This window comes from Elephantulus edwardii, unplaced genomic scaffold, assembly GCF_000299155.1.
Source record: "Elephantulus edwardii isolate Elephantulus edwardi_28Jun2011 unplaced genomic scaffold, EleEdw1.0 scaffold00105, whole genome shotgun sequence".
NCBI classification, from domain to species: Eukaryota; Metazoa; Chordata; class Mammalia; order Macroscelidea; family Macroscelididae; genus Elephantulus; species Elephantulus edwardii.
In genome coordinates, this window is record NW_006399855.1 from 12,066,576 (window position 1) to 12,086,084 (window position 19,509).

Sequence of the window (19,509 nt, forward strand, 5' to 3'; positions counted from 1 at the left end):
GAGATAGAGATAGAGATAGAGATAGAGATAGAGATAGAGATAGAGATAGAGATAGAGATAGAGATAGATAGATAGATAGAGATGATAGAGATAGAGATATAGATAGAGATGATAGAGACAATATAGATGATATAGATATGGATAGATTATGGTGGTTGTGGTGGTATTAGGTGTGGTCAATTTGAGTATGACTCATAGTGACCCTCTGAACAATATCTGAACCCTGCTCTATCCTGCACCATCCTTGCACTTCCTGACACATAGAGCCCATTGTTGCAGTTACCATGTCATTTCAACTAGTTGAGGGTCTTCTTCTTCGCCAACTCTCTATCTTTCCCAGCATCATGTCTCTCTCCAAGGAATATCCCATCCTAGTAATATGCTCAAAGTATGTAAGGCAAAGCCTCATCATTCTTGCCTCCAAAGAGCACTCTGGCTACACCCTCTCCAAGACATATCCATGTGTACTCCTGGTTGTCCATGTGGTATTCAGTGCTCTTCTCCTACACTAAAGTCAAAGGCGTCAATTCTTCTGTCATCCTTACTCATTGTTCAGCTCTCAGATGCATAACAAGTAATCGAAAAGACTATGGTCTGAATCAGACACACCTTAGTTCTCAAACTGACATCATTACTCCTCAATAATTTGGAGGGCTCCCTAACTGCAGATTTCCCCAGTACAAAACATCTCCTTGTTTCCTGACTGCTGGTACCAAGTGTGTTAATTGTGGATCCAAGCAAGATGAAGCCGTTGACTGTTTCAATCTCCTATCCATCTATCATGATGTTTCGTATCAACCCAGTGGTAAGAATCTTTGTTTTCTTGACAATGAGATGCAAACCATATTGAAGCCTCCATTCCCTGATCTTCTGCAACAAGTGCTTCAAGTCCTCCTCACTTTCAGCAAGCAAGGTTGTGTTATCTGCATAAAGCAAGTTATTGACAAGTCTCCCTCCAATCCTCTTCATAGAGTCAAGCTTCTCGGATAATTTGTTCAGTGTACAGACTGAATAGGTATGGACAAAGAATACAGTTCTGATGCACTCCTATCTCAGTTTTAAACTCCAAGCTGCTCCAAGCTGGAGACTCGTGTTTGTGTGTGTGTGTGTGTGCATAAACATATTCGTCTTTCTCCAAGAGAGGGTCTTTCTCTCTTGTGCTGTCCCTCTACCATTCTAAGCCCCCAAGGATTCTGTTTTCACCCTCTCTAGGATGAACCTGTTTGTTCTCCTAGCAGTCCATGGTATATTCAATACTGTTCTCCAGCACCACAGCTCAAAGGTATCAATTATCCTTCATCATCCCTAGTCAATGTCCAGCTTTCTGTCACAGAGTATTAGCAAAGAGGTGCATGTTAGTCTCCAGACTGACATCATTGCTATTCAGTACTCTGGATATGTCCCTGACAGCAGACCTTCAAAATGCAATTCATCTTTTCATTTACTGGCTGCTGGTACCAAGAGTGCTGATTGCGGAGCTAAGCAAACTGAAGTTTTTACAATTTCAATCTCTTCACCATCTAGCACGGTGCTGCCAATCAGCCTAGTAGTGAGGATCTTTGTTTTCTTGATGTTGAACTTCAATCCATATTTAACATAAGCAAACAATTGATTGTTAGTTAAATCAACAATTAGATTATTCTAATTGGTACAGTACTTGTCTGTCACATTGTTGTACTGAGATAACTTATGAATGGTTTGCTGTGATACTGAAAACTATGCATCTGGTGTGTCAACTGCCACAAGGGTTACTCACGGTGGACAGGTTTTAGTACAGCACTCAGATTAAGATAGTGAAGAAGGAATAGAAGTTGGAATATAAAGGGTTTGGTGATAGAAATGAGGCTGGAAACAGAATGACCAAATTTTATATTTTCAATCTATTATTCCCAGTAAATACATTTTTTAAAAGACACAAATGACAACTTTATACATGGACCTCATCTGATAAGGAAAGATATGGAAAAAATATACAACACTGACACACTCCTTTCTTAATTTTAAATCATATGGAGTTCCTTTGCTCTGTTTGCACAACATCTTCTTGGTCTAGGTATAGGTTTTTTCATGAGCACACTTAAGTGTTCTGGGATTCCCATTTTTCTCAATGATAGCTCTAATTTTTATGGTCCACAGAGTCAAATATCTTTGTATAGTCAATAAAACATTTATTAGTGACTTCCTTTTTCTGCGAACAATCCATTCATGTCATTGTTAAGTGTGGATGTTGTTGTGTGTTATCAAGTCAGAACCAACCCATAGCTTAACCATTAGTGGATTTTCAGAGGCAGTAAATCACATGGGAAAAGACTGCCCATCCTTCTCCCTGGAGCAGCTGGTGGATTTGAACTACATGCCTTTGACATTGCAGCACAGCTTCTTACCACTAGGCCACAAGAATAATTTCTAACTCATAACTACCTGAGTCAGTTCCAATTCATAATGGCAACACACACACACACACACACACACACACACTCTTTTTCTCTCTGGAGTACTGGTGCCTTAGTCCATAGTGAATTGTTCTGCTAACCCAAAAGTTGCACAATTCTGGCTGTTTAAATCCACTAGCATCTGTATGTGGGAGAGATGCTAAGTTTCCCATATTCTTCCTTTCTAATTTAAAGTCTTAGAAACCAGAAGAAGGGTCTCTATGATTTGGAACCAACTAGAATGGGAGTGAATTTGAATTTATAGATAGTGAATATGAATGTGTTTGTGTGTGTAGGTATATATGTTGTTAGATGTTATCAAGTTGACCACAACTCATAGTGACCCTGTCAACAGTGGCTCTGAATCTTGCCCTATCCTGAACCTATTTCACCATCTCAGACATCCCTGGCTCCATTGCCACAGTCACTGTTTCAATCCATCTCATTCTTCCTCTTCTGGCTGACCTTCTATCCTTCCGAGCACAATATTCTTTTCCAAGGAATGGACCCTCCTGGCAACATGCCCAAAGTATGTGAGATGGAGCTTCAAAGTCCTTGCCTCCAAAATGTATACTGGTTTCACTTTCTCCACAAAAGATCTATATGTTCTCTTGGTAGAACATGGTATTCAGTATTCTTCTCTAGCACCACAACTTAAAGGCATCAATTTTTTTTTGTGAGAAAAATTTGTATTTAGAATTAGCCAGCTGGACTCAGTTTAGATGATCCCAATTTTGTTGGCGACATCCAAAGCATCATAGTCACCAAAGCATCATAGTCAGGAGCAAGTTGAACATAGGCCTTTTTCTCTCCATCAGGCCTAATCAAAGTGTTGACCTTAGCTGCATCAGTGTCATAGAGTTTCTTTACAGCTTGTTTAATTTGGTGCTTGTTGGCCTTGACATCCACAATGAACACAAGTCTGTTGTAATCTTCTGTCTTCTTCATGGCTGACTCAGTGGTCAAGGGAAATTTGATGATGGTATAGTGGTCAAGCTTGTTTCTCCTGGGGGTATATGGGCTGCCTTCGGAGTCTCAGCATCTTAGGCAGCTGGAAGGTGGGTGACGTGCAGATCTTTTTTTTTTTTTTGGCTGTGAATGCCCTTCAGGACTGCCTTCTTGGTCTTTAATGCCTTTCTTTGGCTTCAGTTTTGGGAGGGGCAGAGGGTCTTCTTTCTTCACTTTCAGTGCCATCTTCTTAGAAAGGAATACATCATTTCTTATGTCATATTTATTCTCTGTCCAGCTCTCAGATGCATAACAAGCAGCTGAGAAGATCATGGCCTGGATCAGGTATATCTTAATCTCCAAACTGACATCATCGTCCTTAGCACTCTGCAGAGATCCTTGACAACAGATTTTCCCAATGCAACTTACTTTTTGATTTCCTGACTGCTGATGCCAAGGATGTAAGACAAAATCATTAAGAACCTCAATATTTTCTCCATCTATCATGATACTGCTTATTAGCCCAGTGGTGAGAATCTTTGTTTTCTTGATGTTAAGAAACAATTAATAGGGGAGCTCTGGTGGCCTAGTGGCAAGGAACTGCAACTACAATCCCAGAGGCACACGGTTCGAAGCCACCAGATGCTCTGCCGAGGAAGGAGGGACAATCTCCTCCTGTACCAGTCAGATCTGATTTGACGGTACACGCACACACACAAAAAGTAATAAAAAAATATAAAAAAGGAAGCAATTAATATTGAAGGGTCAGTCTTTGACCTTTTGCCACAAACACTTTTAAGTCCTCTTCCATTTGAGCAAGCAAAGTTGTGTCATTTGCATAATACAGATTGTTGATAAGTATTCCTCCTGTCCTGATGTCACATCCTTCTTAAACTCCTGTCTCGTGAATGATCTGTTCCACATATAGATTAAAAAGGTATGGAGAAAGGATACATCCCTTATGCACTTCTTTGTTGATTTTGAACCATGCACTGTACCCTTGCTCTGTTTGGACAACAGCTTCCTGGTCTAGATAAAGGTTTCACATGAGCAAAATCAAGAGTTCTGAGATTCCCATTCTTCTCAAGGTTAGCCACAATTTGTTGTGACCCACACAGTCAAATGCCTCTGCATAACTGATAAAACATAGACATCCTTCTGGTTCTCTCAGGTACAATCCATCTGACATCAGCAATAATAACCCTAGTGCCATGGCCTTTTCTAAATCTAGATTATATTTCTGGAAGTTCTCTGTCAATGTGCTGTTCTAGTAGTTTTAAAATTATATATGTTGTTGTGTCCGGTAGAGTCAGAAACGACACATAGCTGACCCTCCAACGGGTTTTCAGAGGCAATTAACTGCATGAGATGAGATTGCCCATCCTTCTCCTGTGAAGCAAGTGGTGGCCTTGAACCATATGCCTTCGGTATTGCACTGCAGCTTTTTGCCACTAGGCTACCACAGCTATATATTTATCATAAATTATGTATATTTGTTAGAAATTACATATATGTATATGATGTTGTTATGGCCATTTACTGGGAGCCAGAGGCAGTAAATTGCAAGAGAGGAGACTGTCCATCTTTCTCCTGCAGAATACATGTACTTTCGTGTTGCAGTGTAACTTCTTCCTTACAATTAAGCCACCAGAGCTCCAGAGCTCTATATCTATGTCTGCCCATCCATCCACCCATCCATCCATCCATCCATCCATCCATCCATCCATCCATCCTTCCCCTACCTACCTACTTATTTACCTACCTATCTACCTACCTACCTATATCTATCTAAGATATAAAGAATTTGATTAGAAAAAAACAAACAAACCAAAACCATGACCTGAATCAGGACCACCTTAGTCTTCAAAGTGACTTCAGTAAAATTCTGCAAAGAATTTTAGGGAAAATATCCAATTTTAAAATTATCCCTAAAGATTTGGAAGTGAGCATTTAAAAAGTGGACTGTATTTGAAATGTATGATTTTTCTTGAAAGCTTGAAAAAACAGGGATTAGTAACACGAATTTCAGTAAGCGGTGCTACTTTAGTATGTGTGTGTGGATATAGATATTGCGGGAGGATGTGTAATCTCCTCCCATGCGATTAACTGCTTCTGAAAATCCGCTGTAGGGTCAGCTATGGGTTGGTTCCAACTGTACAGTACACAACAACAACTATATATATAATTCCTCTCCTCCCCCCCTCAGCCCCCATAGTGAACCCAGTGACTGTACGTCTCTGGATTGGAACAGTTGGAGAAGTGTAGATGTGAGACCTTTGGGTAGCGACCAAACTCCCTGCAGGAGGAGACCAAAACCATTCCTAAACTCAATAAATACTAAAGGCTGGAGTGAGTTTTCACATCTAGACCCATGTTGTTGTTATCTGACATCGAGGCGACTCCGACTCATAGCGACTCTGTGTACAAACTGCGCTCTATCCTGAGCCAAATTTCATCGTCTCCGACACACCTAAAATAACACATGTTAACGTAAACATAGACAAAAACACTTCCCTGCCCAGTAAAGGCTGTCGATGCGTCAGGACGTTTATCACTGTAACGCGCCCGGCGGGGAAACGCGCAAGGACCTGCAGAAGGAAACTACAACTTCCAGCATGCATGCGCGGGGACCTCAGGCCCAGTGCCCCGCCCCGAGAGCACTGATTGGTCGGGGGGGAGACACTGGCTCACTCCCAGCCGGGTCCCGCGCGCTCCCGGGTCCTGGGTCTAGGTCCCGGCACAGAGAGTCGGGTGGACGCGGATCTGTGGTGCTTCTTCACCAGCAAGTAGCATGGACCTCCGTGCTTCGGAAGGCTATTTCTTGGGCGATGTGGGTACGTGAGAGAGTAGAGAGGTGAATACATGAGAGGGACTTGGGGCCCCGGGAACTGACGAGATGGCAAAAGCGCCTCCCCTGCCAGACCCCAAGTTCCCCTGAAGCTATGGCGGTTTTAAAGCAGTTACCAGTCCTGTCTCTTTGGGGCTGCATAGATCCATCCTATGACTTTCATTTTCAAACCGCCCTGGTGAGTTTGTTATGAGGGGCGTTTTGGTGGGCCCAGTTAGGAGAGGCATGTCTTAAAGAAGAGCGTCCCAGTGATTCCAGGCATCTGAGACTTGATTCTTGTGTCCAGCACCCAGCCTTAGGTCAGCGCATTGCGGGATTGGCGGTCAAGGTGATGATGCCTCAGTAATGGGGTTTCAGGGCTAGAGCGCTGCGCACCTTGAAGAAGTTTTGGGACATATATGCTAATCATTGCCAAATTCAGGTGTGGAAATGAGGAAATTCGCATTGAAGAAGCTGAAGTGTCTTTCTGACTCCCTGTGAGAAGGTAGTGGTGCAGAGGCATTTGCAACCTACAGATGTGCCTAGTTGTAAGGAAAGTGCTCCAGACTGAGGATTTGCCCTTGTAACATCATGTCATGTTTTGTAAAAAAATGTAATCTCAGCTCTTTACTGAATCGATTTTACTTTTGGCCAAAGAATAGAAAGGATTGAGAGGAAAGGTATATTCTTTGGGGAAGCAACCTTTTTTATTGTATTTGAATTAATAGACAAGTGAAATGAACTGTGAAAACATTGAATGCCTGAAAAGAAAAAAACAAAACAAACTTAAGGTGTTTTTACTTGGGAAAACAGTAAAGTGAATAGTTTTAAGGGAAAATTTAGCATAGAAAAAAACCTGAAGTCATAGCAAGGCAAAGATACTTTAATTGATTTTGCAAACAACTATTTTCTACATGATCAAAGGCATTTAATGAGCATCTCTTTTCACTTGGCATCACACTCCAGGCACACACAAGGCTTTGATCATGCCAGAGAAATCTGTATTTAATTAGTTCAAGTAATAAACACTAACCATTGAATGCTAAATTAACGTGTATTTTAGTATTTTGATCATGTAGAGGGTTTCGTAGCATACTGTCACTTCCAATCATGTATTCAGAATAGTTTGTTAAACAATGCTTTGGAAGAAAAGCACATTCTAAACTTTTGGATTTAGAACTCACTACTTGAGGTCTGAGGGTTTTTTTTCTTCTTTGTCACTGTTTTATTTAATAATCTATTCTCCAGATATATGTTCTGATAACATTTTTATGTGTTGAATTCAAACAATATTGCTATACTTAAAATAGAGGCCTGGCATAGGGACTTTAACACATTGTAACTTTCTGTCTTTCTTGTTGCATAATGTACTACAGCCCAAACATTTAGACTTGACATTTGCTTACTTAACACCTCACAGTGGAAAAGATTACAGTTTTACTACATGACCTTATAAGTAATTACAAAGACCTTAGGGAAAGTCACATCCTAAAATGAATCCCATGTTTATAATTTACCACATGAAAAACAATTATTTTCCTATGGTAAATATTTACAAAGTTAAAAATTCATCCCCATTATTCACCATTTTCAGTCAAGAACTCTAGGGGCCAGCACAAGATGGAAAGGGGATTTAGAGAACTTTAAGCTAAGCAAGGTGAACTGATACTTTTCAATTATCCTGAACCAAGAATTGTAAAATATGGTTTATTGTTCTGTGGGTTGTTCAGAAGGTGAGATGAAGAAAAATAAAGGAAAGGCAGCTAGCTTCTGGGACTTAAAGAGTCACTGAGTTACAATGTTATATGCCCAGCAGAGCTGCAAGACCCTCAACAGATGTGAGATAGAATTGTTATTAATGATTGAGAAGTGAAACGGAAGCCGAGGCTCAAACCCAAGTGTTTTGTTGTTTTTGTTTTCTGTTGTTGCTTGCCTTACATTATAAGGCTTATGTCCTTTTTTGTCAAATAGGCTAATCTCCAGTTAATTTGTAGGAATGTCAAGTGTACTGGATTGATGTTGTACCAGAGAAGCAATGTCTGCTTTGAGTTTCTTAGCAGACGTGGTAGCACTTTTACCACATATCTGCCTTATGTCATAATGTCTTCCTTGTGGTAAGAAATATATTTGTCTTGAAAACCTGGGGTTTACTTATATAGATGTGCTCAGTGATTTGTAGTCACAGAAATGTATATAAAAGTTCATTCTCCCATGCCACTAGAGATCCTCATTTGGTTTTGAAATTAAATTTTTTAAAAAATATAGTTCTATCAAAGTATTTTAAGAGATTAGATAATTGGTGCCTTTGCTGCAAGATAAACCCTATTAAAATCTTCTCTGTGTTTCTGTCCAAGAGAAAACTGCATTCTTGAAATCTCTAAGAACTTTCCTTAAGTTGGAAATCTTTGGGTACTGTATTATGGTGCTAATAAAAAACTCCACAAAACAAAACCTGAAGGAAATAGAAAGCAAGTATATTTCAGATGAGTTAAAACTGCCTCTTTTGGTAGAAGACCATAAGAACTAGATGGTGCCAGTTACCTTTACTGAGCACTTTGGTCAAAGAGTCTATAGACTCAAATCATACATAGAAAGACATAGAAAATGAAGAAAAAAATTTAAATTCTCCTGGAAGAGAGACATTCTATGGCTATAGAAGTTGCATGAACCTCTGAAACTACTATTGTGAAATAATTGTTAATCCCTAATTTTTTTTAAAAGAACCCTGATTTTTTTTAAACTGAAGAAGTAGTTTAGTTTAATGAGTAAATAATACTTGAGTGTTATGCTTTTTTTTAGTGTTATCTTTTAAGACCTATTTTATTAAATAAAATTTAAAAATAACTCAAAAGATTAGACAGAACAGTTAAATGACAGGTTATGCTGATGTGCTATTGGGAGAAGAGCAACATGGAAAAAGAGAGCGAGAATGGTTGTACACCTCAAAAGAATGCCAGCAGTGTCACTGTGTTACAGCACATGGAGAAACTGTCGAATTAGCATGTATTTTGATGTGTCTCTTAATAGCAACAACAAAAATAAAATTACTTGCAGTGATATTAATACCATTTGATATTCAGAAGCAATGGTTATTGCCATCTATAGAAATGCAAATAAATTTTACTTTTTTTTTTTTTTATAGAGAGCTCTGTTGTCATATCTCTAGTGATTTTTGCTACTAACTTAAAAACTGCAGGTCGCCAGTAGTTTGAATCCACTAGCCACTCTGTGAAAGAAAGATTGGCGGTCATCTCTCATTTTGCTTTACCTCAGAATCTCAATGGGGGGTTGCTATGCATTAGACCCACAGTGAGTTTCAGGGGTGTGTGTGTGTGTGTGTGTGTGTGTGTGTGTGTGTGTGTGTCTTACAGGGTTGGGAGAGGTGAAGAGTTTATTCAGTTGAGGATTAAGGTGTAATTGAAAAAAGTGAAGTATCTTGGCTAGACTTGGAGGCTCTCCAGGAAGATGGGAAATGGAGTAGCTACTCTGGAAAGTTGGATCTAGACACATTAGCAGCTGATGATTTGGGGAGTGCTTCCCCATTAACAATAAGCAACTGAACAGTGTTGGCTGAACATAGAAATAGCCCGAGGATGTAAATGATGACCGAGTCATCTGTTCCAGGGATCCTGACTTAATTGGTCTGGGCACAGCCGGGGGGTGTCATACATTTTAAAAGCTTTCTGTTGTTGGTGCTAGGTATCATTAAGTTGGGTTGACTGATGGCGACCCTGTGGACAACAGACCTGAGCTCTATCCTGTGCCATCTTCATCATCCCTGACACCCTTGAACCCATTGCTGAAGTCTTAGTATCAATCTATCTCGTTGAGGATTTTCTTTCTTTCCCTGAGTCTTCTATCCCTTTCCAAGGAATAGCCTCTCCTAACAACATGCCCAGAGTAGGAGAGATGAAGCTTCACCATCTTTGCCTCCAAGGTGCACTCTACCTGTACTTTTTTTTTTTTGCATTTTTTATTAATGATTTTTTAATGCAACGTATATAATTTTTACAGCATATTCTTTCCATTTAATTTTCCCCCATTCATTCATTCATTCTTGCACATTTTCCTCTCTGCTAACTCCTCCCCCAGTTCATTTTTCTCTTTGAAAAGAAAAAAAAATCTTTCATTGTTAAACAATCTCCACCAAGTCCACAGTCCACATTACTATGAATTTTTCTTTAATCTTGTCATAAAAATAATACCTAATCCTGTATTCCTTTTAAACAGTTCTCTCCCTCATCTGTTTAAATGCAGTATACATTATTTGTCAGTCCTGTTTTACAACAGTGGCACTAGGCAGTATTTGTCCTTTTGTGACTGAGATATTTCAGTCAGCATAATGTCCTCCAGGGTCACCCATTTGATATAATATTTCATGAGTTCCTTGCTTTTCAATACAGTGTAGTATTCCATTGTGTGAATATACCACAGCTTCTTTATACATTCTTTTGTTGATGGGCACTTGGATTGTTTCCAACTCTTTGCTATTGTGAACAAAGCCGTAATAAACATGGATGTGCATATATCTGCTTGGGTGGTGGTTATAGTTTCTTTAGGGTATATTCCCAGTAGTGGAACTGCTGAATCAAATGGTATTTCTATTTTCAACTTTTTTGAGAAAGTACCTCTGTCTTCTATAGTGGTTGCACCATTTCACACTTCTACAAACAGTGAATAAGGGTTCTTGTTTCTCCACAACCTTGCCAGCATTTGCTGTTTGTTGCTCTGTTGAATTTTGCTATTCTTACTGGGGTAAGATGACATCTCATAGTTGTTTTGTCTAACTGTAATTTTTCTAAGATAGATCTGTTCATTCTTTTGGCAGTCCATGGGATGGAATATTCAGTTCTCTTCTTCAGCACCACAACTCAATGGCATTGGTTCTTCTTATGTCTTCCTTATTCATTGTCCAGATTCATAATAAGTGATTGAAAAGACTGTGGCCTCCATTACTCGCACCTTAGTCTTCAAATTGACATTATTGCTCTTCAGTATTTTGGAAAGGTCTGTAACAGTGGATTTGCCCAATGTAATACATCTGATCTCCTGACTGTTGGTATCAAAGGTGGTGATTGTTGATCCAGGTAAGATGAGATTATTGGCAATTTCAATCCTTTCTCCATCTATCTTGATGTTGCCTATTGACCCAGTGGTGAGGACCTTTGTTTTCTTGATGTTCTTGAGATATAATCAATATTGAAGACCGTAGTCTTTGTTCTTCTGCACTTTCAAGTCCTCCACTTTGAGCAAGCAAGGATGTGTCATCTGCATAAATGTAGATTGTTGATGATGAAGTTTTCTCTGATCCTGATGCCCCATTCCTTTTTATAAAACAGTCCAGCTTCATGAATTATTTGATGAGCATACAGCTTGAATAGGTATGAAGAAAGCATACAACCCTGACATACGTTCTTCTGGAGTTTAAACCATAAGTGTCCCTGCTGTGTTTGGATAATAGCTTTTCGGTCTAAGTATAGATTTCATATGAGCATACTTATGTGTTCTGGGATTCCCATTCTTCTCAATGTTAGCCATAATTTGTTTTGATCCATTATAGTCAAATGTCTTTACATAGTCATTAAAACACAAATAAACATTCTTCTGATAGTCTTTGTTTTCAGCTAAGATCCATGTGATATCAGCAATGATATCCCTGGCACTACAACCTCTTCTAAATCCCACTTGAACTAATGACAGTTCTCTTTCAATGTACTGTTCTTACCATTTCCTAATTATCTTCAGCACAATTTTGCTTGCATGTGATATTTATGATATTGTTCCACAATCTGTTGGAACACCTTCTTGGGTATGGAAACAAATACAGATTTCTCTCAATCAGTTGGCCAGGTAGCTGTCCTCCAAATTTCCTGACAAAGACTGGTTAGCCCATCCAAGGTTGCTTCTGTTAGTTGAAACATGTCAGTTGGCATCCCATCGATTGCTCTACGTGATTCTAATTTACAACTAAAGTTGAGAACTAGAACCAGACAAAGTCATGGCTTAGTGTGTCTTACTAAAATTGAAACATATGGGTTATACCCGTAAAAGCAAAAGAATGGAGTGCTTTGGTATGCTCCACCTTCACTCCATTCTTATATATAAATATATGATGAGGTAGATTCTTGGTACAGAGTTGCATAAGTAAAATAGGTTGTTTTGTGAATATTGGGCAGAATGTAACAGTATTGTGACAGGATTGCATTTCTTTTTTATAAATTTATTATTAATTTCAATGAAAATTTAAGGAGACTTTGGGTTTCCATTCATTCACTGTTGCACTTTTCTCCCCACCCCCTCCCCCTAGTATACTACTCTCTTGGAAAAGTAAAAGAAAATTATTTCATTGTTTTACAAACCCTCACCCAGGTCCACTCCACAATACAGCCTTCACACTGGACTCCTGTCATGACGAAAATACCTAATCATATATCCCTTTTAAACGGTTTTCTCCCTTTTCTGTTTCAATGCAGTATACATTATTGAACCCATCTTTCTCAGTCTCCCTCCAACCCCGATGTCAGTCCTATTTTACAACAGTGGCACCATGCAGTATTTGTCCTTTTGTGACTGAGATACTTCACTCAGCATAATGTCCTTCAGGGTCACCCATTTTGAATAATATTGCATGAGTTCCTTGGTTTTCAATGCAGCATAGTATTCCATTGTGTGAATATACCACAGCTTCTCTATAGGATTACATTTCTTTTTTTTTTTCCCAAGGAGATTTAAAAGGAAATTCTAAAATTTATCTGGAGAGGAAAGAGACCCAAATAAGTAAAGCACTTCTCTTTTTTTTTTTTAAATTGGGAAAAACATATTGGGGGTACAAGGAGCTGAGGGTTGGGGGCAGAAGGGTGAGGATGGGCCAGGATGCAGTTGCAGAGCTGCACAGTTTGGTTGGTGGGGGGAGCATGTGAAGGAGATGATGAGGGTCCAGTGGGGATCAGATGCTACAGAGGAATGACAAGCATTTTCCAATAGTAATTAAACCAACTGTCTTATTGATTTGGGAATTGGATGCCGACTCTCTGGCTTCTTCATGCTGAACAGGGGCTTAGATGTAAAGGGGGGAAGGGAGGACGCTTTATCACCTTACTGGTGGTCTTGGGTTAAAGCTGCTTGCCTTCTTGCTCTGTTAGAAGATATTTTCCTGTCATTTGCTCCCCTCTGGACTGCAAAGTGTTTTCCCAGGTGGGTCCAGTGGGGATGGCTGGTTGAACCCGGAGGCTCCATCCTCTTTGCTTCCTTAGCTGTCAGTTGGATTTCCTTTTTGTCACTGGCACTGGGTTCAGAGTCAATTCTGGAGTAAAACTCAGAGTTAAGGTTACCTATAGGAAAGGGAGCAAACCTAGAGAGAACAAACTTGTGAGTTACAAATAGAAGGGCTTTGAGGGTGTTGCTTTCAGGTTTACTGGGGGGCAGGGGGGCAGAGGTGGCCTAGGTAACATTGGATACCCTAGGCATTCTTTTTTTTTTTCTCCTTCCCCACCCAGGGGTCAGATGGCACAATCTGGGGACTGAGGAGCTCTCCCTGAGGTCCGCGACGGCTCACCCCAAGCCGAGGGCAGCCTGCCCCGGGCAGAGGGCCGTGACGGCTCGCCCCGAGCCGGGGGCCATGGGCAGCCCACCCTGGGCAGAGGGCCGCGACGGCTCGCCCCGAGCTGGGGGCCGAGGACAGCCCGCCCTGGGCAGAGGGCCGTGATGGCTCGCCCCGAGCCGGGGGCTGAGGGCAGCCCATCCCGAGCAGGGCAACACCCTCCCAGGAGCTGGCTGAAATACTCCCCCTCCATTTGCCCCTACCCCAGTCTGGTCCCCTCGCCTGACTGAGGACTCTGTGGTCAGGGATAGTGTTTCCAGTTCCAGCACTGCCAATTTTACTCCCTCATAAGTGGTCATACTATATTTTGAAGTAGGTGTCACTGCCCTCCCCCTTTATATATGATAAAGGGAACCTGAGAATTGTGAACAGACTCCCCCCAGGTCTAACCATCTTTTGGCAGAAGCATTCAACAGAACAAAATATGTGGAACATTTAGGATGTCGGTCCTCTTGTGCATGCTGCCACTGTTAAGGTCATCAGACTCACAGTGACTTTCAGCAATTCATTGCATAGGCAATCATCTTCTTTGGCCTGTCCAAGGAAACCCAAACCTGCAGATGGCGGGCATGCATCCCATCCCCCACCTCCTACGCAGGCGGCCAGTAGGGTGCACGCCCCCCCCAGCACGGGAGGCCTGCGGGAGGGGCGCGACCCCCACAGCGCGGGCGGCCGTTGGGGGCACGCCCCCTCCACCCCGCCACACGGGCACTCGAGGGTGCACAGCCCTTCTTGTGCGGGCGGCCGGAGGGTGCCCACTTCCCCCACAGCCGCCATCCTGGCTCCAAGAATTCTCTCCAGACCAAGTCCACCTTGCGGCAGTGTGTTGGCTTCACTGTACCAGTCTTGAGGAGGGCCGGTGCCCAGCACCCATCCTGGGTGAGGGAATCCATTTGTTCTGGCTGTGGAAGCCTCATGGAGCTGCAGCGGCTGTGCAGCGGGGCGCAGGCTCTGCAGGGGGCGGTTGGGAGCCCTGAGACTCAGCATTTCTCCTTGGGAATCCTTGAATTCCTGTTGTTGAGCCTCGATCTTCACTGAGGGCCAGTCATCAACTGTTTAAGTGTTCAATTATCAGTAAGCCAAAGTCTGTGGAAGGCCATAATGGCCCTGCTTTAAGTGGTTCGCTGCTCCTGCAGCTCACCACACTTTCTCTGCCTCTGGCGCCATCTTGGATCTCCCGTCAGGACTACATTTCTTAATGGGTTATTGTCATCTTTTAATTTAGAGTTATCAGTACACCAGATGAAGAGTATAGCATAGTTTACCTGTTCTGCAGGAATTTGCACTGGAGAAATGACATTGTTATCCTGAGGAGATACCCTAGTCATGCTAATTACTTTTATGTTTTCTCTCCTAAATTTTTAGTCAGGATTTTTTAAGCTTATTTCTTGAGTTGTTTCTGCAGATGGCTTGTTTTCTAGTTCTCTCTGACAGTAAAACTTCTTATTCTAAGAGAAAGCTCTCATATAACCCTTTTATACTAATATTTATGACAGATTTAGATTTAAAAGGAGAAATGAATGGATTTAGGCTATACAGGCATTGTTATGTATCACTGAGTCAGAACTGACCCATAGCTGACCCTCCAGTGTGTTTTCAGAGGCAGTGAATTGGATGGGAGGGGATTGCCCACTTATCTCCCTTGGAGTAGCTGGTGGATTTGGATTTGAATCTTTGTGCTGGCAGCACAATAGGAACATTTTATAGTTTTTTTCTTTCACATAGCTTACATGTTCAGTGAATTTACAGTCTTGAAGATCTGGTGATGTTTCCTAAGGATATCATGCTTGGAAGAGTAGAGAGTCAGTGAAAGAGAGGAAGATCCCCAGTGAGGTGGATTGATATGGTGAGTAGCAGTGGGCTTAAGTGTATCTGAGATAGTGAGAACAGCACAGGATAGAACAAGGTTCAAATTTGTTGTTCACCGGATTGCTATGGGTCATACTCGACTTGATGGCATCTAGCAACAACAACAAAAGATTTAATAAAGATTAAAGAGAGCTCTGGTGGTCTAGTGGTAAGGATCTGCACCGCCAGCCAACCAGAGGCCTGGCCTTCAAATAGAACAGCTGCTTTGTGGGAGAAAAATGGGTATTTTTGCATGTAATTTGCTGCCTTGGAAACCTATTGGAGGGTCAGTCATAGATTGGTTCTGACTCAGAGGTACTTGACCTTAACAACAAAAATTTAAATATTACAAAAATGTAATTTACAATAATGTATGAAAAGAAATACACTAGCAACAGCAAGTCCTCTTGATATGCAGCTTGAAAATATATTTTTTAAATTGCATCAAAAATGTATATACTAAAACATATACCATCTTATTTCTGTATTTATCATTCAGTCATATTGATTATGCTATTCAGGTTGTACATTCATCCTTGTTACACTTTCCAGGTTATTCTCCCACAATTAACATAAACTTTTTGCCTCTTAAGCTTAAACTCTCCCTTTCTAATCCCACCCTTGGGAATCACTGATAAATGTTGGTTTCTATATATTTGCTCATTTCATGTAAGTGAGATCATATAGTATTTTTATTTGTTCTTAAACAGCTGACTTATTTTGCTCAACGTGGTATTTTCAAGATTCACTCATATTGTGACACCCATCAAGGCTTCATTTCTCTTTGTGACTGAATGGTATTCCGTTTGCTGGTAGCAGAATATAATATATAAGTAGTGCTGCTGACTCTGGTAGTTCAAATTCACCAATAGCTCTGAGAGAGACAGAGGGAAATCTCCTATGCAATTGATAGTCTCTGAAAATCCACTGGAGGGTTAGCTAAGTGTTAGTTTTGACTGGACGGCAGTGAGTAAGTTGAGGTTATTCCATAGTGTTCTTATACCATGTTTTATCTGTTATTGATGCCTGCAGAGCTTTTATCAATATTCTCTGGATCACTTTTCCTTATGAATCAGGGTGAGGTCTCTCTCAGGGAGGAGTGATAGGGAATGGCAAAGGACACACCGACAAAGGAGATTAATCAGAACTGACTTTGACAAGCACTGTGGCAATTGGACAATTAAAACAGACATTCGGATGGCGGGGAAGAAGAACAAACTGGGGAGGAGGGTAGAGAGAATGGTGCAGCAATGAAGGAATGAAAACCCAAAATCCCTGTAAATGTTCATTAAAACTAATAAAATTTAATAATAAAAAAATATTCTCTGGATCAAATTCTGTTTGAAACAGTTGGAACTGTTTCTGGCTTTTTGGTGGGGTTTTTTTTGGGGGGTATTTAATTGCATTTTTATTGGCACAAATATATTGTCATCTTTTGAACCTCCTCCAGTATTAATTTTCTCAGTGCTTGCCACATGATTGTTAAGTCGGTGGCACATACTTTGTTTCTATTATATCAGCACTAGCACCTCCACCCCCTTTTAAAGGTATATAAACCATTTCTTAACAGATGAAGCCTATAGAATTATTTCCTCTTGGACACACTACAGGCCCCAGAGGCCTGTGGTCTTGGTATGCTGGCTTTGAACTCTAAGACCCCAGAAGTGGCACAGCACTCTGTGGGTACGGATCTTCTTCACTTGCTCTAGGTCTTCACAGAGCTTGTTGTCCAGGCTATTGGCCAAACTTGATTGTGTTTTCTTTTTTTTAAATAAGATTTTTTAATTGTGATTTTAACAAAAGTTTACATAAAAGTTAAATCTTCATTCATTCATTGGTGTACATTTTATCCCCTCTCCCTCCCTTCCTTTCCCTTCCCGCAGTTCACTTAAAAAAAAAAATTCATTGTTGCACAATTACCTCCCTCTCCTCCTTCCCCGGAGGCCTCTTTGTAATATTCCTTTTATGCTGGGCTGTTGTCATATATATAATGCCTAATCATATATTCCTTTTAAATAATTCTTTCTTTCATCTGTTCCAATGCAGTATCCATTATTTATCCCCTCTCTTCTTAGTTTATCCCCAATCCTCATGTCAATCCTGTTTTTATAACAGTGCCATTAGGCAGTATTTGTCCTTTTGTGACTGAGATACTTCACCCAGTGTAATGTCCTCAAGGGTCAACCATGTTGTGTAATATTTTATGAGTTTCTTATTTCACAGTGTTGTGCAGTATTCCATTATATAAATATGTCATAGTTTTTCTATAAATTCATTTGTTGTTAAAGATTTTTTTTTTTAAATCCATTCATTTGTTGATGGGAACTTGGGTTGCTTCCATCTTTTTGTTATTGTGAATAATGAAGCAATAAACATGGGTGTGCATATATCTGTTTGGGTGGCAGCATTGGTTTCTTTAGGGTATATGCATAGTACTGGAATTGATGGGTCAAATGGTATTTCTATTTCCAACTTTTTTTAAAATTTAAAATTTTATTTTATTATTTTTTTTGTGTGTACTGCCAAATTGAATCTGACTGGTACAGGAAGAGATTGCCCCTCCTTCTCCAGCAGAGCATCTGGTGGATTCAAACTGCACACCTCTGGGATTGCAGTGCAGCTTCCTGCCATTAGGCCACCAGAGCTCCCTGTATTCCCAACTTTTTGAGAAAGCACCATACTGCCTTCCATAGCGGTTTCATCATTTTACACTCCCACTAGCAGTGAATAAGGATTCCATTCTCTCCACAACCTCACCAGCATTTGTTGTTTGCTGCTCTGCTGAACTTTGCTATTGTTACTGGGGTGAGATGATATCTCATAGTTGTTTTTATTTGCATCTCTCTGAGAGCTAGTGATTTTGAACATTTCTTGATGTGTTTATTTGCCATCTGAATAGTCTTCTTTGGTGAAGTATCTATTCATATTCTGTGCCCATTTTGTGACTGAGTTGTTTACCTTTTTCTTATTGAGTTTCTGGGAATATTCTATAAATTTTAGATATGAGTCCCTTATCAGATATGACATTGCCAAATAATTTTCCCCAGTCTGTGGCTTTCCTTTTGACCCTTTTAGAGAGGTTTTGGGTTGGGTTTGTTTTTTTTTTTTAGTTTTTTGGTTTTATTTTAATGAAAGTTTACAGAGACTTTGGATTTCCATTGTTGCATACTTTCCTCTCTGCCCACCCCTCACCCCCTATTCACTTTTCTCTTTGAAAAGTTAAAAAAAAAATAAAAAAATAAAAAATTCTTTCATTGTTATTCCCTCCCAGTCCTCTCCACTATGCAGCCTTTATTCTGGACTCCTGTCATGACAATAATACCTAATCATATATTCCTTTTAAACAGTTCTCTCCCTCATTTATTACAAGGCAATATACATTTTTTATTCTCTTTTTTCTTAGTTCTCCCCATCCCCAATGTCAGTCCCGCTTTACAACAGTGTTAGCATGCAGTATTTGTCCTTTTGTGACAGAGATATTTTATTCAACATAATGTCCTCCAGAGTCACCCATCTTGTATGATATTTCATGAGTTCTTTATTTTTTAATGCAGCATAGTATTCCATTATGTGAATATACCACAGCTTCTCTAGCCATTCGTTTTTGATGGGCACTTAGGTTGTTTCCAACTCTTTGCTATTGTGAACAAAGCTGCAGTAAACATGGGTATGCATATCCCTGCTTGGGTGGCAGTTATGGTTTCCTTAGGGTATATTCCCAGCAGTGGAATTGCTGGGTCAAATGGCACTTGTATTTCCAACTTTTTGAGAAAGTACCATACTGCCTTACATAGTGCTTACACCATTTTACACTCCCACCAACAGTGAATAAGGGTTCCTGTTTCTCCGCAGCC

General features: G+C 40.4%; 1 protein-coding gene across 1 annotated transcript in view; it reads left to right on the forward strand.

Moving 5' to 3' along the window:
- The first annotated feature begins 6,171 nt into the window (after positions 1-6,171).
- The window catches only part of ASB13 (ankyrin repeat and SOCS box containing 13), a 48,124-nt gene continuing 34,786 nt past the window's right edge, over positions 6,172-19,509 (forward strand). Inside the window, exon 1 of the mRNA XM_006891868.1 lies at positions 6,172-6,214. Coding sequence (XP_006891930.1) covers positions 6,172-6,214 — 43 coding nt within the window. The remainder of the gene's footprint in view (positions 6,215-19,509) is intronic.